Source organism: Stegostoma tigrinum, chromosome 13 (assembly GCF_030684315.1).
Source record: "Stegostoma tigrinum isolate sSteTig4 chromosome 13, sSteTig4.hap1, whole genome shotgun sequence".
In the NCBI taxonomy this organism is placed as follows: Eukaryota; Metazoa; Chordata; class Chondrichthyes; order Orectolobiformes; family Stegostomatidae; genus Stegostoma; species Stegostoma tigrinum.
Window position 1 is genome coordinate 77,046,736 of NC_081366.1, and position 23,205 is coordinate 77,069,940.

A 23,205-nucleotide genomic window follows, 5' to 3' on the forward strand; every position below is an offset into this window, starting at 1 on the left:
AATCTGCAGGAGAACCACCCTATTTAAATTGGGTGGTATGATAGCTCAGTTATTAGCATTGCTGCCTCACAGTGCTAGGGACTCGGGTACATTTCCAACCTTGGGTGAGTGCGTGGAGTTTACACAACCTCCCATTATCTGCATGGGTTGCTGCCAGGTGCTCCAGTTTCCTCCTACAATCTAAAGATGTGCATGTCAAGTGAAATAATCATGTTAAATTGTCCACAGTGACCCAGGAATGTGAACTCTGAATCGTTAGCCACGGTAAATGCGGGGTTACAGGGACGGGGTACGGGACTGGCCCTGGATCTGGGTGGGACACTCCTCAAAGGGTCAATGCAGACATTGCCGAGTGGCCACTTTCCGCACTGTAGGGATTCAGCGTATAATATAGTAATCCAGCCGTTCTTGAGCCAGTATCAAAGGCACTCCAAACTGTTAAGAAAAGAACGTTCACCTGACAAGTGTTATCTATATTATTCCTTAGATATAGCTGTAATGCAAGCTAAGTTTAAAAACTGTAAATATGGTAAATGTTACCCAAAACATCTCATTCAATACCAACTTCACTACGGAACTCCCCATGAGTTAATTTTATTTTCTACTCACCAAAATATTTGAAATACACTCTCAGAGCTATTGGGAGCTTTGCACTGTACAAATTCTCCTTAGATAAAGTATGTCTTGTACATCAGTAATGAAATAAATTGCATTTTCTCAAAGGAAATAGATTTGAGGCACAATCTTATGCAAGAATCACAAGTGTAGTTTTTTTCTGACATCCCACTAAGATGATATGACTTTTCAACAGCTGATCCACACATATTTATTAGGTTTCTATTTCAATGCCAGGAAAATCATCTTAAGTATGGGGCTCCCGACTTACAAATGCTCACACTTACAAACACGATCTTACACAGTGCATAATTTTAAATATCCAACATACAAACATTTCCTGGCCTTACTAACGACTGCTTTACATTATCCTGCATGCAGTATAATATATAAAGTTGTCTTGAGAATGGACTCAAGAACAGAACCTATTCACACCTCAGGGAATGCACGTACTCGTCTACGTATCACATGAAGCTACAGGCAGCCTCAGTTTAAGTGAAAGGATCAGATTACAATCAGATTGGAAAGTATTCTTCCACAAATCGTATAAATGTGCACTGTGCTCATATATCTCTGTATCCTCATCAAACCAGGTCTGGCAGTAAAAAAACTAAAGAAAAATTAGACATGCAAGCATGTTATCAATCAGCCATAACCAATGATACTATGCACTGATTAAATCTAACTATTTATTATCCTTTAAAAAAATCTATACTTTATACAGCATCTTAAAGTCTCCCAAGGCTCTTTGCACGGAATTACAAAATACGGACACATTAGGAAATGCTTGAATATCAAACATTTGATCAAAAGAAGCAGATTGAAGGCACTTGCTTCGAGCAGAGACATAGTGAGGTTTAGTAAAAAGAGCTCAGGGCCTTGGAAGCTGAAGACATGGCCAGCATTGGTCAAGCAGTGAAAATTGCAGATTCTCAATAGGTTATCAACACTAAAAAGTAAACATTCATTATAAAAGTGAGTTTGGGCAACAATGTAAGCGGATGTTCCATTCATTTCTGCAAAAAATCACCTTCATGGTATAACACAATGCATGCATTCTCCTGGACTGCTATTCATATCTTCTAATATCATCAGGATATATAACTTGCACTTGTTTTCTATTATCCAACTGCTATTATCTGGAAACAGATTAACTAAGGATAAAACTTTAACTCAAAAAATCATCCTCTTTTTTAGCCCATGGCTTTGATATATTTTAACGTCAAGGTTCTGAAAAATCAGATCGGGTAAATGTTGCAAAATGTGTTCAGAACAATGCATAACTTTTAAGTTTAATTTCTATTTGATGTTATCTGTTACAAGGCAGGAATGTCAGTTCTAATTTCTTTTTAAAGAAATGATTTGTTCTTTTGGGCTTGCTGATAAGAATTCTGAAGGCCTACTTGTTTACATGCACTTTATTGAAACTTTGCAACCTCCTGAAGTGAAGAGATGGGGTTTAGTAGTCTCATGAAGCAAAAAAAATGTGCTGTCGCATAGTGACAGCAGTCCAAGGACATAGGGAGACAGAAAAATCTGGAAGTCGTATCAGTATGTGAGAGAAAGACTGTGAGTGAGTGGATGTAGGAATGCTAAACTTGAATCAGAAATCCTGCAAACTTACTGGAGACTAAGTGTACGGAACTTGTGCTAACTCTGAAGTTAGAAGCAACAGTGAGTTTAGTGCGCAGTTTGTTTTAGGTGTCTTGGAAGAGAGACAGCTGAAGCGAAAGCATCCAGTGTATGCAGAGAAATACCTTGGGAACAAACCAGTTGCAGCTTGCGCAAGATGCCTCAACGTAGAAATAGCTGGATATCTTCACTAAGGTTTTGAAATGTGTATTGATAAAACAATTAGAGTGAATCTGAATGCTTTTCTGGCATTTGCAATGAAATCCTTCCAATCCTTTTATCTACTTTAATCTAGTTCACTTTTATTTTGTTTGAAAAATGTTTTATTCTGTGAAAAGTACACTGGAAAACTTCTAAATGCATTCAGCAACAGTACTCCACAAGCTTAAAAAAAATGTTAGGGTCTACTAAGCCAGTTTTCACCCTAGAATTTGACTGGTCCAGTATTAACAACAGCTAAGATAAGACCAATGCAAAGGCTCATCCAGAATCAAATATGATGGAATTTAAGATTGATCTGTGAATCCTTTAAAAAAAAACACTATATGGCTGGGCATAAGAACAGGCAGGGCTGTGAAGTATATTACACAGGTTAGAATTTTAAAATGGCTTTGATTGTTGTCAATTACTTGAGTAATATTTTTAAAGAGTTTAGCCAACATTTACAATTAAAAAGAAAGAAACATGCAACTTATGTATCGTGGTTAGAATTACCTAACATTCAGATGCAAATGAACAAACTTTGGAGAGGAATAAAAGAAAAATGAATAAAAGGATGAATTAGGAAAAAGCAAAGGAAAGAGAAATTAAGCCTGAACTGGTGAACGAGAGAGAGAGAGAGAGAAAGAGAAAAATCAGACAATTTGGCTGAAGGAAATATCAGAACAAAGGAAACATGAAGAGATGGCAGCTCAGAGGATGATATTGATGCCATCCAGGCTCAACAGTGGATCATTCATTTTGAATGAAACTAAGAAATATAATCAGATAAAAGCTTAAATTTGATGCTATGAATATTCAAAGAAATAGGAGTAGCTTCAAAATAAAACAATTTCCATGTTCAGCTTATCACCTGCAGTTGCAAAAAGCAACAGAAAGGTGGCATCAAATGTTAAACACCTTGATTACAACTTTCTGGAATGATTGTGATAAAGGAATCCTCTTGTTATTGTGTACATCAGGAATGTCCCTAATGGGTCCATAGGATACCGTTACTTTAAAGTGACCTATGGGCATCAGGTGAAATGACCTTTGAAATTAATGAAACAAGGGTTTATAAGCCAAAGTTAAGAGATTATCCAACCTGCACACCAAATTCCAGGGACATTTAACTAAAATGGGGAGTTGTCAACAAGGTATTTGGAAGTTGCTTAGCAAACAACAAAAACTAGACAAGATAAAAGACAGCCACGCACAAGGTTTTGTCACTGGAGGCAAGATGTCAGTGTTGTTTCCTGTCTCTGATGAATCATTAACAGCAATATTCGCTGGATCTCATCCAATCAAAACAAAATTAAATTAGGTGAAGCATGTAATGAGCATGACGGAGAGTAGGGGGCAAAAAAATCAGTGAGTTTGACATGTTAAAGTAACACTATGACTCAGAGGATAGTCAGCAGTGGAGTGCATCTACAGCACTGAAAGTAGTAGAGAGGAAGATAAAGATACACAGGAATCAAGAATATAGCGGAAATTGAAAATTCTGAAGTCCACCCTACTGTCTCCAGATTCTGCACCCTTGATCTAGGAATGAAAATCAGGACCTTCTACTAATTGTACTTATTTTAGTTATAGAAGATACCTGGCAAGCAGTCTCGGGGAAATAAAACTACGGAGGGTTTTCACACACTAGTACGAGTCTTTTTCTTTTAAAACATTTGACTTTAAAAGAAATATAGCACAGTTCAGGAAATCTGCCCACAAAATTTCTTCATAACATTTCTCTGCCTTGAGCAGAATACTGCCAAGCACATCAAAGTCTCTGAAACTGACAGCAATCAACGATTATGCCCAATGGGGAATTGGGAGCTTGTGCAAAACTTTGAAAGGTGTATTTACACTAATTTACAGTTTTTGTAACAAGTTACCTAGTTTGATTGCATGCTTGCCATTCTATCTATTTCAACAGATATTAAAGATCAGTAACACTATTCAAAGATACGTACAGCTGTCCTATGCCCTGGCTAAGGGTCAGCTTTCTTTAGATCAAAGAAGAGAAATAGTCATTCATCTCACATACATATTTGAGATCCCACTCTGCATTTGCTTACACAGCAAGTCACCAAACTTTTCAAGTAATTTATTGTATGTGAAACTTTTCTATGTCTGATATGAATGAGACATTAATCTAAATTTGTTATTCTTCATAATTACATAGGAACTGAAATAGAAATGTAAAGAACTGGAAGTGACAAGTGGACCAAGCATAAGGATGTTAATCATTACGTGGGTGAAGCCCAGCAGGTATATTCTCCAGCCAGCATGATGACTATTGTTTTTTAAAGAACTATCATGTACTAGTTTCATTCTAACTAGCACTGTTGAGAACTTAAATATTTCCCATCCCAGCTTCCTGCCAGTAGCTCCGTGTCACCCAGATATGATGGATTGAGATACCAAGCTAAATAGAAAACAGAATCATCAGCCAAGTAAAACATCACCATTAAACACAATGCTTTTAGCTATGATAACAATGAGATTGAAGGAGGACAACTTTCTTAAACGTGAAGAACTCTCAACCATATAATGACACAAGACAAACGTCTAATCAGAGGTTTACAGACATATTAAAAGCTCCTTGCTCACGTTTATTTTCTATATTAATAGATATCCTTAAGCATTTTCACAGGACGTAAGTCAAACTGAAATTTTGCACGGAGTACAACTGATTTATAGGTTTTATACTTTAATCTTTTTATTAACAAAACACATGACACAGCCTTCATGTAAAGCATGAACTTTAAGTTTTTCCCATTGCTTCATTCTCATGATGGAGGAGCAGCCCATTAACATGAACTTTGACTACTCTATTTCGAAAATGTTCATGTGATTGGAGTCTTGCTTTAGTATGCTCTCGTTCTAAAGAGAATGAATTCCTCCATGGTGTAGTCCTTCCCCATCTCTCGGATCACCTCAGCCCTATATCTTCCAAGGTGTCTGAACTCCAATAATTCCACATCTTGAGCATTCCAATTTTATTTACCCTTCAGCTGCCCACTCCTTAAGGACTAGACACACTTCCCTACACACTTTGTTACTTCACTACTTTGTTTTTTTTAAACATCACTCTCCCCCCTCCCCAGACCTACTTGATTTGACTAAGTTTTTGTTTACTTGTCCTATCACCTTATGTCTTGGGTTGTGAAAACATATAAATGTAAACTGTTTCTGTTGGAGACAGCATGAGTATCCATTTGAATAAATTTGCTGACTTGAGATCAAACAGAATAAAACTTAATCCTTTACAATAAAAACAGCACAGCAGCGAACAGACCCTTTGACCCACCTAGTTTGTGCCCGCCACAATATCTTCCTAAACTAATCCAACCTGCTTGCACATGGTCCATGTCCCACCATACCCTCCTGTTCACGTGTCTAAATACCTCTTAAATATTGCTATCAGATTTACTTCCTCCACCTCCCTTGGCAATGCCTTCCAGGCAACTATTACCCAGTGTGAAAAACTTGCCTTGCACATCTTCTTTAATAAGATTTTCCCTCTCATTTAAAAATTACACATACTAGAATTTGACATTTCCACCCTAGGGGAAAAGACTCAGATGATCTAGCCAAATCATGCCTTTCAACTGTACACATTTCCATCTGGTTGCCCCTCATCCTCCGACATTTTGGCAAAAACAATCCAAGTTTATCCAACCTTTCCTTACGGCCAATAAACTCCAAGCCAGGCAACAGCTTGGTAAATCTTCTTTGCATTCCCTCCAAATCGTTCCTACAGTGTTGTGACCAGAACTACGCACAATATTCAAATGTGGCCTCACTAAAATTTTGATACAGCTGCAATATGACCTGTTAACTTTTATTATCAATGCCCCGACCAATGAAAGCAAGCATGTCTTACGCTTCTTTATCACCTTATTCACTTATGTTCCACTTTCATGGAGCTATGACTTACACCCCAAGATCACTCTGTATATCAATGCTCCTTAGGGTCCTGCCATTTATTGCAAACTTTCCTTTGTGTTTGATCTGCCAATTTGCATCACCTCACACTTGCCTAGATCAAGCTCCATCTGTTAATTCTTCACCCAACCTTCCAACTGATCTATATCCTACTATATCCGTTGATAGCCTTCCTCACTATCCACAACTGCACCAATCTTATGCAAAACATACCAATCAGACCATCATCTGCATCCAAATCATTTATATATAAATTTATTACCCAATACCTATGGAATCAGGAGTGCGCCAATTGTTCAAATATTCCAGATAATCAAGACGTTAATAATGCAAAAACAGACACTAAATAATAGAAGTGCAATACAACAGGTATACACATCACTGTTATATTTTACAGCATACAACACAAATAATAATGCAACATTGCCAGGAATAAAACTTACCAGCAGTGAGCCTTCTCACTCGCACCCTTAACTGACTCAGACATCACCGGGGATCACGGTATTTGAGGAAAAATTGACTCAAAATTGAATGAACTGTTGAGATTTCATGAGGCCATTTGATTGAACAAATATATTCATATTGAAATAAATAAACCTAAAAACTATAATAATTGGACATAATAATACAGTAAACATCACTCGGTTTGAGGTATATAATTTTTGCCAGTTTATCAGGAGTGCCAGTTCATAAGATGCTGGTTAAAATAATATTTGTTATATTGTGAACACAGAGGTCCCAGCACTGACCCCCAGTCAGAAAACAGTCCTTCACAATTACCCTCTGTCTGCTAAGACCGTATCTATCCAGTCATTGCCAGAAAGTCTCCTGCAGTGACTTCTCTTCCAATTCAACATCATTAATTGTTATGGAGCTTGACCTTCATGAATCTTCATGTTATAAGCCTTCACCCACCAACAAAAATTCATTTGCCAAAAATTCCTAGATTCAACCCCCAACACCATATCCTCACACCCTAACCCCCTCCAATGGGTTGCTAAAATTATGGGATATTTCTTGAAATGGAACTCACTCTTAAATGTAGCTCATCACTTCACAATGCTACTTCAGTAACTCTTTTATAGTTACCAGCCCCACTATTAAATATGCAATCTTCAACATAACTTTCTTTCACTGCAGATTTATTGCACCCAATCAACAGAACTTCAAAGTATTTCTCAGCAATTCAATTTCCTTCCACTCTCCTCTTCTGTTTTTAAAGCTGTGTTCCAAACTCGCCTGACACAACACACACCTATTTCAGTGAATTCATACTACATAGAATAACAAAGAATTTTATTTCATACATTCCATACAATGAACATTGTGATATGTACTTAATTTTATGCAGACAATTACCAGGATCATCTACAAGATGGACGGCAAAGTATTTAAAAGGTGGCAGGAAGATTTCACAGCAAAGAATGGGAGGGGAAAAGAGTTTTCAAGGCCAATGTCAAGCCAGCAAGGCTCAGGAAATGTCATGTAGCAGCTAAAGGCAAGGTATTCAAAGCTTAAAACAGGACATTGAAAGTCGAAAGAGAGATCATTCAGAAACTAAGAAGCTGGAGCAACAAGAATTCGTAGTGGAGAACATATGCAAAATCTGTTTGAAGGGAATTCAGCCAGCCAGCAAGAAACATTGTAAATTCTTGGGCAGACCTTTAAGCTCAATTTTTTAAATCTCATTTTCTGAAAAGTGAAAGAAATTTTAAAAATGTAGTGCCACATAACTCCTTCAAACATCTATGCAGTAATCTGCACAAAATTAAGTCAGATTGAAAATGGAGAAATTCCTGTCACAATGCCATCTGGTGAGAACACAGGTTGGGGGTCTTCATAAGAAATGGAGAATTTAATAGTGACAGGGCAGAATATGTTTAACGACCAGCAGTTAACTAGGAGGCACATAATTTGCATATAAAATCAATTCATTTAAAATAATATTTCAATTTGCGCTTTGTATCTAGTTATAAAGGAATGTACAAATAAGAGAATAAAAGAAATGTTATGTCAAATGATATCTGGAACAAAGTGTTGAATAAATGCTTCAATAATTTTTCATAGATCTGTTAAAGGATTACTGCTAATTGCTCAGTGCACTTTAACCAACAGTTATAAAATTATGGTTTTGTTAAAACCAACTGCAGCAGTTCAGGACAGGAGCTCACCAATGCCTTCTCAAAGACAAGTAGAGACAGGCAATAAATGCTGGCCCAGCCAGCAACGCCCACAGTCCATAAATGAATAACGTAACATTCTACAGTTTTCAGCAACACATCCTGAACAATTGCAGAACTGTTCCAGAAACAGGGTTTGGAGGTTTTCCACTTATTATGAAAAAGACAGAAAGGATTTGTATTTTAAAAACTGACGAAGCAACTATGGGGACAAATTGAAGAATAAGAAAACAAAAACCTAGTCATTTTTCTTCTCACAGATATTGTCTGCAAGTACATTTTGTGAAAATTGGCCATGAATAATTTCAAGACAACCTATTAGAGGCCATGAAAGTACAGCTTCAATTCCCAAATTGAACAAGGGCAGAAAAGAAAAACCACAGAACTTCATGATTCCATCACAGTGAGTACTAAAGTAGCATTGATTTCATTACTTAAGGATATAACGGCATTAGAAGCATTTCAGGTAAGATTCACTCAATTGATTCCTGAGATGAAGGGGCTATCTTATAAGGAAAGGAAGGATCTTTATCCACCAGCGCTCAGAAGAATAAGAGGATCTTACTGAAACATAAAGATCCTGAGGGGGCTTGAAAGGGGGAATGCCAAGAAGAGAAACCAGAACCAGGGGACTCAATTTAAAATTAAAAGGGAGTCCTATTAAAGAGCTGAGGAAAAGTCTTCACCTCTTAAACGATCATTAGTATGTGGAGTTCTCTTCCCCAAAGAGGAGTGCAGGGAAAGTCACTGTATAATTTCAAGGTTGCATAAGTGATTATTCAATAACAACGGAATCAAGGGTTATAGGGCTGAGACAGGAAAGTAGAGTCAATACTACAACCTTATCAAATGGTAGACTAGAGGGGTCAACTTCTGCTCCAATTTCATGTGGTCGTATGTGATCACATATCTTTTCTAAACTAGCTTTTCTATAATTTGGCTGCATTTGACAGCAAGTAGTACCAAAACTGTCAAGAAAAATACATTATTTTCAGTTCTTGTGAAAAAAGTTCCCACCTGTACATGTAAGGATATCTATGACTGCATATTATATTATTGCTATCAAATAATAACTTTGACAATGAATAAAGTATATACTATTTTGATGTTATTAAAAACATCACATTTTCCATATCATTGGGAACAGTAAAATATGATTTAATATAAAAACAGATATTAAGATTATTGGACACATTATTATACATGTATGGAATGCCAGTAGAATCCATCCCTTGCAACAACATACCGAAGATTTAGCAATGCACCATTTATTCCCATCTAGAGTCTGAAATTAAGCTTAGACCTAATGTCTAAAATTAAGTGAGACACTGTTGTATGCATACTTCATTGATTATTTTTATGGGAAGGTAATAATCACTTACCTTTATTGATGGGTTCAGTTTTACCACTAACTTGCCAATCAATGCGATAAATTGTCGAGATTGGTTCCTCAACAGTCCATGGGGTTAACACTCCAAGCATTTAAGTTTTAGAAGCCAAATGCTTATGAAGCAAACTTTAAAGATTCAGGGATAAATAAAGTTCAACTTGATTTGGGTTATGCTAAAATCTCATAATTGAATATAAACGTTTCATGGTAAACTGAAATTCAAAACTGCATTCCCATTACATTTGTAAACCACGAGACGTAATTAGGGTGGCAGAAATCCAGATGCCAGCCACCCCCTTTTTGTTTTAAATGTATGACTGACTGCTTTTGCAAAGTTTGGGTTATTTACAATACATTTCTCTTATTGCCCATGAATTTGCAAGGCAAAACAAGGAAAGCAGTACCCATGGATGCTGTTTGCAACTGAACCTATTGTTCGTCATAAGCAGGTAAACCTATGCTAAGGAGCACAGGGAAGAAACACCATCAGTGGAGATGCAAGACTGATAGGAGGTTAAAGAGAGAAGGTAGGAGTAAAAGAGAGTTTGAACGGGGTGGAAAAAAAGACAGTAATATAAACTGTCAAAAAGCCAAATACGCCAGATTTTATTTTGAACACCAAATCTCAACTTGTGGCAGCTTTGAAAATGATTTCTGCTACCACTTGACAGAACAGAAAAAATGTTTAAATGGGTGATGTCACCTATATGAAAATATGACTATAAAGTCAGGAACTATGGTTAAATATTGACCAGGCAATAAAAATAAAATCATCTCTTAAAACAGATCGAAAAAGTAGTGACTTAGAAAACGTCATAAGGCTTTCTGTATTTCTAACCTAGACTGATTTAATAGTGATGTTGCATTACTCAAAACTTGAACAAAATGAAGTTCAAGTTCACGGTCAGGACTGTGCAGAAGTTAAATCTAGCTAAAATACTATGGTGAGCCCAAAATTCAATAAGAGCTTAATTTATATGGATACATGTGCATTGAAAGAAAAGACTGCGTAGAAAGTAGATTTAACTGCATCACATTTTTGAAAAATGCATCAGAAGCAAAGATTATCCAGAAAGTCATCTGGGAGAACCTTAAAACCAAATGATGTTTTCCAAGTCCAAGAAAAGCTGTAGTTGTTATAGTTTTTTTTATTAAGCAATTCTTAAAGAAGTTAGAGGTCACTCACCTGTACAGAATGAATGGTTAGGTCACACAGCGAGCACAAGTGGGGGAACACTGCTGGCAAGAAACCATGGTAATCGTTTATGTTGTTCAATGAAGGAGATCCTCGTTTTCTCTCAAAGAGAGACCTCTCATGTGTACGAGGAGAAGGAAGATGAGCAGCTCTTCCATAATCAGAATCAAATTTATTGTAATTGTGTGAGGGCTCAGAGAGGCACATTTCCTCTCTGGAGAAGTCATCACTGCCTCTTAATCGCTCACGTTCATAGTCCTTCCGGTCATACCTAGCACTTGAGTCTCGAGAAGAATGGCCGTGACTATATTCAACTATTGAATCAAGACTGGAGTCACGACTTGCATAATTACGTTTCCTAAAGTGTCTTTCTTCCTCCCAATCATCATGAGAGGCTCTGTAGGAACGGTCATGTCGTGGAGAACCGTCACCTCTGTTGTATTTTGAAGCTGTTCCTTCATTAGCTCTTCTCCTCTTTATCTCCGTAAGAATTTCTGGCAAGGATTCAGGTGTAAGCTTATCTTCAGGGTAGTGGCTCAGTTCATCCAAATCCCTGGATGAAAGACCAAATGCAGCTAGAATGTTACTGGCCCTGTCTGCATCAATCTGTTTCTGAACAGCATGAGATTGTGGATTCTGGTTTCTAACTCCAAACAAGGAAGGCAAGCTACTGCTAGCAGTATCGCTGTATCGTGACGGCCCACCAGCTGTAGACATCAAACCTTTAGATCTTTGTCCCACACCTTGCGGGCCAAAGTTCTGACCCGATCCTGCAACTTGTAAGCCAAAGTTCTGACCCTGTCCTGCACCATGAAGGCCATAATTCTGACCCTGTCCAGAATTTATTAAGCCAGCCAAGTGTGGATTCTGGCACAATGTCCCAAGAGCTGCCTGGATATTCAGAGGTGGACCTGCAACGAGACCTCCAGCATCTGCATCGTGAAAACGACTCTTCCTCTTAGTACGCATTTGATTGCTCTGGCCTCTGCCAAAACTTGCCATTGTGGCACAAGAGAGAGTGTCTATTTCAATACCGGTCAAAGCAGGCTAGAAGTTCTTTCTTGGTTAGTAGGAGTTCTAAAAAGGCTGTTTCACTGTCTAATTTGGTCTAAAAGATGGACGATTTCATAAACTACAGGGATGTAATTTCTCCAAGAATTTTGTCAGGCTGAAAGTTAAAAGAAAAACATTAGATCCAAGAATACGAAAGAATCGCAAGGATAGAGATTAGAGTCAGCTTCAAGTTCTAAAATTCAAAAATGATCTGTAGGAAGTAAGCAGCTTAAAATAGAATTCAGTTCAATATTTATACAGATGTCCTCACTTAAAGTTGTGGTTATGCTCCTGAAAATCGTGACTTAAAGTGAAATGACTAACTGTATAGGCTCTCATCGAAATCAATGTTGAAGTCAGAGTAAAGTTCCTTTGGATGTTTATTGCCCTGAAGAAAACAATATTCAAGTTCAAACACTGACCACACTGTACACTCGTGCTGAAATAACTTCAAAATAAAATTACTAACTCTAAAAGAAATACAGAATTGTACACACCCTGTACAACAGATTATTAATACTTTTAAAAACACACTCACCTGTATTTTTAAGATTGATCAACGTCCATCTAGTGGCAGACAGCAGTCAGTGCAGAGAGCTGCACTGACTAACGTCAGCCATTTGATGGAGCCTTTTGGTACAGATCTGGAACCACAGTCAGAAATGCACAGCCACAATGAACACAGGGTCAAGGACAGAGGGAGACAATAAAAAGATGCAAAGTCGGTTCTTTTTTGTGTGTGGGGTGGGGGTGGGAGTGAGGACATGTGAGCTGTAGGAAAATAACTCCAAGGGCTAAGCCACGCTAGCGAGACTGGGAATGTGATCATCGTGTGAGAAGCAGGCCTGAACATAATGTGAAAGAGAAATTACATTAAGAAGTGCAACTTTAAGCGTGAACTTCCTGCACAGCTCTACATGAAATTTATGATGGAACCCAATTTTAGACTCTTAAAATTAGAATTTAAAAATGATTCTATGAAACTTACCTTAAAGAAGGCAAAAATGCGATCAAGGGCAGAGCAATACGAACAGGAGTATATACAATGTGCACGTAACACAATGGTGTACAAGTAACATCAACTGATCAAATGCATGTTACTCTAAATATAGAAATAAGATGTTTTAAATACTCCATCTAGCAGAAATATGACTGTGGTATTCAAGTTTTTTATATTCCAGGGCTTTCAGCGACTGCTCTGATCAATTAAGATTAACTTCTGAACTATGTCATTCTGGACCTACAGTGGGTCACCAAGCATGTGAAGCACATTACTGTAGTAATTTGATGTAGAAAAGATTACAGGTAATACTTCAACATTGGTATATATTGCACAGTGAGCTTAAAAGCATAGATGTGAAAAATATATAAACTTCAACATATGTCATGTAAACCAGTTTTGAAGACAACACAATTAATCCTCACTCAATTTGCGAGGCAAGTTTGTTCAGAAATAATTTCAATATCTCAGCGTTTTCCCTACCACCAAAGCAGAAACCTTTGCCATTTGTCTGTTTCTTCAAAGAACTGAGTAAATGTGTAATAGTTTATATTAAGAGAAAATAAGGAGTTACACATGAAAAGACTAGAGACCAAAAAAAATATATTCCAATGGATTTACAGAATTCCCAGTGTAGAGTACTTTCAAGCAACAGAATCGGTTTATTCAAAGTAATTTTAAAGTCTCTATATAATTGCAATCTTCAAACAGTAAGTTACCAGGTGTCATGTCCATAGAAAATACCATATTTCTAAGTTCAACCAGTTGGGCTTTGATTCCAAACAAAATCTAGTATGGAGATGTGAGGCAAAAGGTGACAAGATGCATGAGCGCTGGGCCGAATCTGTAAGAACAGGCGAGATTTTCAGTGAAATTATAACAAAAGGTATCAGGCACTAGAACAATGACATAAATTAAGTAACTGCAATTGGGAAAACCGAGAGGATTCATGATTAGGAATAGGAGGTCCATATGGAAGACTACCACCAGTAGAACACATTATGAAGACACGAATGTGAAATTCTCCTAATGCACATTAGTGATGTAAAATTTAGATTATTTGTACATTCTGGGCTCAATACATTCAAGGGAACATTAATGTACTGTGAAGGTTTCCAGAAAAGAGTGAGGCAGATAATTCCAGGAGAGTCAAAAGTGAATTAGAAAGATCTAAATATTTGTTTTCACTCGAGAAAAGTTAAGACAAAATCATTTCTAAAATAAATACAAGAATTAAATGAAAGAGATACAAGCAGAAAATTTAACCTATACTAACAGCAATTACCTAAAAATAAAGTCTTAAGCAAGATATAAGAGTAGTAAGATTTGATTCCTTCATGCAGAAGGGCAGAAATATGATTTTTCATTTCCAGATGTTTTGATTAGTTTCGTTAAAAACAGCTTAAGCACAGATGAAGAGAATCAATATTAAGTGGAAAAATGGACCATGCATATTATAGAGTTGATACCCAGAGACTATTTCCCAGGGCAGAAATGGCTAGCACGAGGGGTCATAGTTTTAAGCTGGTTGGTGGAAAGTATAGAGGGGATGTCAGAGGCAGGTTCTTTACGCAGAGAGTTGTGAGAGCATGGAATGCGTTGCCAGCAGCAGTTGTGGAAGCAAGGTCATTGGGCTCATTTAAGAGACTGCTGGACATGTATATGGTCACAGAAAGTTGAGGGTGCATACATGAGGATCAATGGTCGGCACAACATTGTGGGCTGAAGGGCCTGTTCTGTGCTGTACTGTTCTATGTTCTCTATGTTCTATATCAGAAACGGTCATGCTTAAAAATACCCAACCTTGCACACTGCATGATAAATGAATACATAAGCAACCAGGATTGAGGTCCTTGATAATGAGTAAGGCCTCAGGAGATTAAACTGACCAGGTGACATGTATGATACAATGTTAATGGAAGGAACAGGTCTGATATCCTTTATTATCTCAGATTTTCTAATCTTATCATGGTCATTCGTGTTCTTAAAAGGCGCTTTCACATCAAGGCTTTTTAGGTTGGATTGGGAAAGAGCAGTCCCTGCACTGAATCTCTGAATTTACACTGCAGAAAATCAGTTCTCTTGCCCCAATTGCAGAGTCTCATACAATCCAATCTAAGCAATTATGAATATACAAAGTACAAAAAAAGCAACACAGTACTAGACACACAAACTGCTCTGATGGGAGGAATGTACATTTCATACTGAGCTGAATGACTGTGCTCCTTTCTTAAAGAGTGCACATTAACTTTCAGTCAATGCAAATAGTCATTGCAATTTGAAATAACATTCGTTGTTTAGTTCAGAATGTGTAATATTTTCAGCTTCAAATCAATTAAATTTATTTCAACATCTTGACATATTCAAAATGTCTGCTGTGTTGCAACATAGTGACTGCACTTCAAGAGTAAATCTGTTGGGTGAAAACAAATTTCTTTACTTGAGGTTACAGCAAAACAATAACGAGAAGTATTTTATTTACACAGCGGCTTTCAAAACCTGAGAACCTCCCAACCATTTTTGTGCTGACTTTTAAATTGCAATCGCTGCTGCAGGAAAATTAGCAACTGATTTTGGCCCAAAAATGATGTAGTGCTCAGATCTTTTTAATGCTGACTTAAGAATACAAATTACCCAGGCCATTACAGAAAATTCCGCTAACCTTTCTTGAAGTCGTGGCATAAAAACCTTGATGACAAGGATCTCTTGTGGTGCAGTGGTAGCCACCCTACCTCTGAGCCACAAGACCTGGGTTTGAGTCTCACCTACTCCAGAGGTATGTAAATTATTTCTGAACAGGTTAATTAGAAAATATGAAAAGAAACCTTGATAATGTCCACCTGAGAATATAGGTCGTGCCTCAGTTCAACACCATACCTGAAAACAACACTTTTCTTATATGTCACTGCCCCAGCAGTGCAGTTAAGTGTTAGCCTGGGCATAAGTGCCCAAGTCAATGGATGAGGCTTGAATCCACAAGTACAACTAAGCTAGAACAACACTTTATCCGTTGGCAGGACTTCTTTAAAATTTTTCTGCAATTACATTTGGCTCAACTGAGCATATCTGGTGATATAAATGCCATTAATTTGATCCTTAATCTACTGATTTTAGTCATTTTCGTTAAATATGTGAAAGAAACAACTACCCCTCATTCAAAGGTAACATAAGAAAATCATAGAGAATGCAGGTGAATTTGCCTGGTGCAAGGCAAGCTTCAGTAACCTTACGACTGAAATCTGTGCCTGGGATATGGCCACAGAGTGAAAGTCTCCAAAGAAAGTGATAATCTCCTCAATGCCCCAGGCCTATCGTGTGATAAATGCTACTGAAATTTGTTTAAATTCATCCTGAAGATGAAACTTGTTTTATTAATAGTAAAGGAATCAAATGGGTTGTCTGAAGCTCCAATTCAAAGACTATAAATCGACAAAGCAGTAAACATTCACATTTACCCAGGGGGAACTTAGGCAAAAGGTTTCTCTGCTAGACTGACAGTGTTTTCTCACTTTGAAGAATGATTCAATGTCTTAAGTAAATGCTGGAATTTTATCCAGTTCAGCAAAATGTGAGCAATCTCAAACAGCAGATTACAGTATGTAAACAACTGTACTACATCTACATAATGTTTGCTAAAATTTGAAAGGATTCAGCAAAAGGATTTTAGAGAACCACGCAACTTGCAGAATGAACAAATGCGCTCCAACATGAGTGGAGTGCTAAAGTCAATATTTAAATGGATATACAGCAAAATACTGCAGATGCAGAAGTCTGAAACAAAAACGGAAAATGTTGGAAACACCCAGCAGATCTCAGCATCCGCGGAGAAACAGATACTTTTCTGATGTGCACCCTTCTGGAAAACTGAAAAAGAAGATGACAAGCATATTAATACAGTCAGAAAGGGAGAAGGATATATATAAAAATGACAAACCAAACACAAGAGGAAGCAGAGTATCATGGTTAAATGACTAACTCCCAGTCAAGCATCAAAACAGCATGCTAGAGAAATAAAACAAACTCCCATAAACGGCCAAGGAAGTAAGATGTTTGAGGAAAGTGCAAGAAAATGAAAGATTTGAAAATCCCAAGGTAGTTATGAACAGAGACTGTGCAGAAATCTGAAAAGGAGACTATAACTAAACTGCAATTACTAAAATCAATTGAGATGAAAGTCTTAGGGAGTGCACAGAATAAAGAGGTTATTGTTCCATACAGCAGTCTGGAACAAGACAGAAGGGCAATGACAGAGATCAAAGTGGAAATGAGCTGAACAGTTTAAGGGATTAGCTTTAGGCAGTTCTACACAGACAAAATGAGATGCCATGCAGGTCGACTCTCCAGAGATGATCACTGTGGCCACTGCACCCTACACAGCAAATACTGCACAGTGGCTTACAAGAAACACATATAAATTTAATAGACCACAGAGTTTGTATCAGGACAACACCATGGAAAGTGGTGAACGGGCAGGTACCGCATCTCCTAAATACATATAGCAAAGTGCCAGGAAAACAAAAGCAAGCCCAGCATGTATACTACTCAAATACGATACTTCAACCTTTGTCAATTCTGTTAGTAACATCTTTAAAAAAACTCCCATCAGATTTCTCAAAAATGATTTCCTATTCACAAATCCATGCTTTATGCAATCATTCATTATTACTCAAATGTCGTTATTATCCAAATTATCAAAATAGCATTTTCCATGCTACTGATGCAAGGCTAACAGGTCTTCAGTTCCTAACTTTCTCTCCTTTCCTATTTAAAGATTAGTGTGACATTTGCTACCTTACCAACTGCAGGAACCCGTCCAAAAATCTATTAAATTTTGGAGGTTGATCATTACACCATCCACTATCTTCATAGCCACTTCTTTCAACACGCTAGGGTGAAGATTAATAGGTCCTCATGACTTATTACTCATGTCCCATTAATTTTTCTAACACTTCTTTTTACTAATACTATTTTTTTTCAATTCTTCATTCTCTTTACTCCTTTGAGATCCACAACACTGGGAGGTTTCTGCGCTGCCTATTTTTAACTGCGGAATATAGAAAGTAAATTTGGCTTCTCTGCCACTTCTCAAATTCTGCGTCCAACTCTCGTGCATCGAACCACGTTTGCTTTAGCCAAATATTTCCTTTTACATAGCTACAGAAGCTTTTACTGTTCATTTTTCTGTTTTGCTTTGCTAACTTTCATGCATATTCTATTTTCCCTTTATTAGTTTTTTAGCTTTCCTTTGCTGTATTCTGAAATCTTCAAGTTTGTTACTATTTGTCAACTTCATGGGCCTTTTTAAAAAATCTTCTAAAATCCTTAACATTTCATTAGCAACAGCAGAATGACATATTTGGACTTTTTGAAAGAATAAATGGTTGCTATAAATTACATAATAATTCTTTAAAGACTGTCCATTACCTATGTTGTGCCTATTTACCAGTCAATTTGCCCCTCACACTTTCATAAGTTCTTCTGTACAAACTTAACACGCTGGCTTCAGAATGAACTACCTCACTTTCAAATAATGTACACCAAATGGTTCTTCACCAAGATTATTAGTCTTTTCTAATTACATCTAAAATAGCCTACCAGTTCAACACGCTCCCAAAAGGCCATCCATAACACCCATCCTCCGCAGCATGTGCTGAAAAGCTTTATTCACTCACCTGTATTACCTATGCTACATGTTTCTCTAATCTCCCAATTAATAACATGCTTCAAACTACCACTGTTTGGTGGCTTTTCAACAACTCCTGCATGTTCTTGCTGCCGCTTCCTGTTTTGTAGCTCCATCTAAACAGATTCCATATTCTGTTTTTCACATCTGGGTTCCTCACAAATGGACTAATCCCATTCCTTAATATCAACACAACATCACCTCTTTTTCCTTTATTTTTGTCCTTCTTAAATAGAGAACATCTCTAAGTAAATTCACAGCCTTGGTGAGCTTGCAGCCACGTTTTGAATTTACCTCTACTTGTGCCTTTAAATAATTTAACTTCTTGCAAATGCTGCACGCATTCAAGCAGTGGCCTTGTGTGTTTTTGACATTATTTCACATTCTATCGCTCACCTTCATTTTGCCTGCCTTCTCATTTCATTTACCACTTTTCTATTTCCTGCAAATGGCTGTGTTATTCCAATTTCAATTTCAGGTACCTCTCAGGTTCCACAAGCTAGTTTAAATCCTGGCCAAAAACACTAGCAAATCCCCCTTCAGTGTAAAGATACTACTTGACCTATTTACATAGGTCCAATCTGTCCCAGAACTAATCCTAATTTCTCAGACATTTGGTGCCTTCCCCTTGCACAAATTCTCAAGTTATGTGTTACATAGATCAATCCTCCTATTTCTTTATTTAATAGCACTGCGTACTGGGTATAATTCTGAGATTACTGATGATGAGATCTTTTTTTCCTAACGCCCTAAAATATGCCTTAGGATATCATACCTCTTCCTACCCATGTTGTTGTACAGTTGTGGATCATGTCCTCTGGCTATTATCCTCCAACAAAAGAACACCCAGCAAACATTCTTGACCGTGTCACCAGGGCAGCAACATACCATCCCAGGGTCAAGTTTAGTAATGCAAATATGCCTGCTGAATTCCTGACCATAAATTCACTACCACTGTTGCTATTCAATTCTTCTTCCCCTCCTGTTGCCCAGCAGATTAGTGCTGCAGACTTACTTCCTGTTGCAATTCCAAGGAACCATTGCTCTGGCCAGTATAAAATGGAAGCCTGATTAGGAAGGAGGATAAACTCAGAATTTTTTTTGATCATGTTGATATGACTCTGACAAATATAGAGAGACTGTCATGATAGAAGATAAGAAGTGGGAGACTGTCTTTTGGTTGAGCATGGACAAGATAGTCAGAACAGAATAGGCAAGAGAATTGGTTGACCATATCTAAACAATGCTGATCAGATTACAGAATGAAAATTAAGAACTTTTGGTGGAAAAGGTAAGAATCAAACCATGTCTAAGTGAGACACAGAAGGAAATAGAATTGTTACAGGAGACGGGGGTGGGGGTGGGAGAAGAATATTCCTCATAGCTGTGGAAATCAGTGTGCTTGTACAAGAGATTTTTGGAAAACTGTAAGCATTTTGATGCGTTTTCTCAGTAAATTGTAACCAGACGTGGTATGGACCACTGCATGGAACACAGCAGGTAGTTGCAACATGCAGTATGGAAACATCAGATCAAAGGGAAAAGAATTTTGACTGGAGATAGCATTTCTGGGTCTCTCTGACTGTTTAAAAGAAGTAGACAGTTTTAACTGAATAGGAACACATACACACACACAAATGTGTCAGAAGATTACCACATGAAGATGCTAGCGCATGGTCTTGGTGGGATTGGTGAGGTATTGAAATCTGATTAGGCCATCTAATTTGAAGCACTACCTACAATCTCAAGGGGCCAGGGTCAGAAAAGGACATAAAGCTCATAAGGGCATCACAAACTGTTGAGTCACGGACACCTAATCTGTGGGGCGTGGACTGTACAGTCCCCATCTTAGAACTACTATAGGAGACCGGGTGAGAATAATAATATTCCACTCAGCTGTGGTAACCAGTGCTCTTATATTACATCTTTATGGAAAGTCCACCACCACAGATAATATGAAAACCAGGACAGACAGAGACGCAGGATGAAATGTGCTACAAAGATTTAAAAGATGAACGGAAATCAAAATTATACTGAATAAAATTCTCAAAATTGAACAGACAATGAGAAGCAACATCAACACAATCATCAACATCATGGAAATGGTAATGTGAATTCGGATAAAGCAAAACATACTCCATAACTTACAAAAAGAATCGGCAGTCAGGACCCTCACTTATCTGTTTTTTTGGAAGTGAGTGGTGAAAGGAGAAACTGTTCAAGGTGAGATATAATTCTGCTAGGTAAAGGATAGCAGATAGGAATATTTTTAGGGCACAAAGAGGCGATGGCCGGGCTATCAATCCTGCCCAGGGATAATGATTGTAAGTTCACAGTTAAATTACAGGTGAAAGCGTGTGATACAACTTGCGTAAAATGGCAACAGCATCGTCCTGGATGTAGGACAAAGAAATCAGCATGTCTTTAGAGGACAGTGAAAATGACCACAGATTCTGACAGTACAGCGTACGTAGAAACACTGTCGCATCAGCAGCAGTGTGCTTATAGAAATGGCATTCTATGAGCCACTCATTCATGAAGTTATAATTTTTGACATCATAAAAATCTGATGAAGGCCAGCATTGGTGAAGTTCCTCATAACCAATCCCAAGAAGGCCTATTAAATAATACAATGATGTAAAAAAATTTAACTGAAGTGAAAGCGGATATTACTTTCCAACAGGATGCAAATTTCTGCATTGCATAAGTTGAGTACTTACTAAGGCATATAACGTGACGACGATTTTTCTCAGGTACAAATGAGTCCTAAAGCATTTACCCAGAGGATCATCTTAAGGCAATGTATTGCAGTTGATTTCCTTTACTTGAACAGCAGCAGTACTGTTTTACAAATCTTTCAAAACATTTAAAAGTTAAGCATTCCGTGGAAGTCACTGTTTTATTCATCAAATCTACTAAACATCCTGCTGAAAATATAGGTCACTTGGAAACAATCAAAACTGACTTCTGCTGAGATAAGCAACTGTAGCAACAAAGTCAAGTTTCAACTGATTATTCACCTTATTTCAGAGTTACAAATATTTTTGAATATGCACAGATACAGTATAGTGACGTTTAAGAAAACTTACCTCATTTCAGCCTACAAGCTGCATCACTCAACAGCTGGAATGTGCTTACTACATCTGACAGTTTCCATTTATTTACAGTCTGGTCTTCAAAATAAAAATCATGCCCTCTATGAACTTAAAAAGTGTCCTAATTCTCCATTAGAACTTTTAAAATAATATATTAGAATTTCAACAGGAGTAACATTACTACCAATCCCACTTAATGAAGGAAAATATAATTTCTTTGTAAGGTTTAGCTCCTTTCTTAATTTAAAAAGTATCTTCTACTTGGTAAAATTAATTGTTTATTTTCATCAAATGTGAATAATCACCATTTTCCACCTCTACCAAGATTGCAAAGTACTTCAGCTGCAAGCACCACAGAAATATCCTCATTTCTGGTATCATAGTCTAGAAGAAATCATTCCCGAATATGCTTCAATACAGAGTTTGCAATTTTTTCCTGTAGGTGGGAAGGCTTCAGCTGGAATAGTCACTGAATGGCATACCAACCTGCAAGGATCCAAGTTTAACATAGTTCCTTATATATGCATTAAATGTCTGGGCCTGCACTGTCAATTAGCCAATAAAGTACATGATTAGCCATTCCTACTGCCTCACCGTAAGTATGAGGCAAGGTTTTTTTTCAGATGAGATAGTCAGCACACAATGCACTATACAGAATCTTTAGGAGATTTACAGGACCAAAGACCTTAACAGCAACAACTCAAAACACAGGTCAATGGAGTGACTTAATAAATGAACAGATATAAAAATAACAGCCCCTGTCATACATCTTTGTTAAATCAAGATATTTCAAGAGGAATTCCCTCATTCCTTCCCTCATTATTGAGAGGGAGAATACTCTGTACAAAATGTATAGCATTCTTCAAATTTATTCTTTAAAATAAGTTACAAAAAAAACGCTACAACAAATGCCTCCCTTGGTAACATACAAGAAAACCTAAAGATACAGCTGATACACTAAAACTCTTAGTCAGGGAAGGCAATGACAAAACGATAACATCACTGGAATAGTAATCTAAAACCGCAGGCTAATGACTGGGACATTGGTTGGAATCCCATCATGTCAAATAGTGAAATTTGAATTGAATAAAATCTAGTATTAAAGTGACAACCATGTATCTACTACCCATTGTCATAAAAACCCATCTGGTTCACAAATCGCCTATAGAGAATCGAGTGATGCTGTCATTACCTGATCTGACCTGTACATAACTAGGAA

The 23,205-nt window shown here is 37.4% G+C and overlaps 1 protein-coding gene across 2 annotated transcripts in view; it reads right to left on the bottom strand.

The window, feature by feature from the left end:
* The window catches only part of LOC125458374 (matrin-3-like), an 88,356-nt gene that overhangs the window by 52,340 nt on the left and 12,811 nt on the right, over positions 1-23,205 (bottom strand). For both annotated transcript variants that reach the window (XM_048543616.2, XM_048543615.1), the window contains exon 2: positions 11,147-12,323. In XM_048543616.2, coding sequence (XP_048399573.1) covers positions 11,147-12,157 — 1,011 coding nt within the window. In that variant the 5' untranslated portion in view covers positions 12,158-12,323. The remainder of the gene's footprint in view (positions 1-11,146; positions 12,324-23,205) is intronic.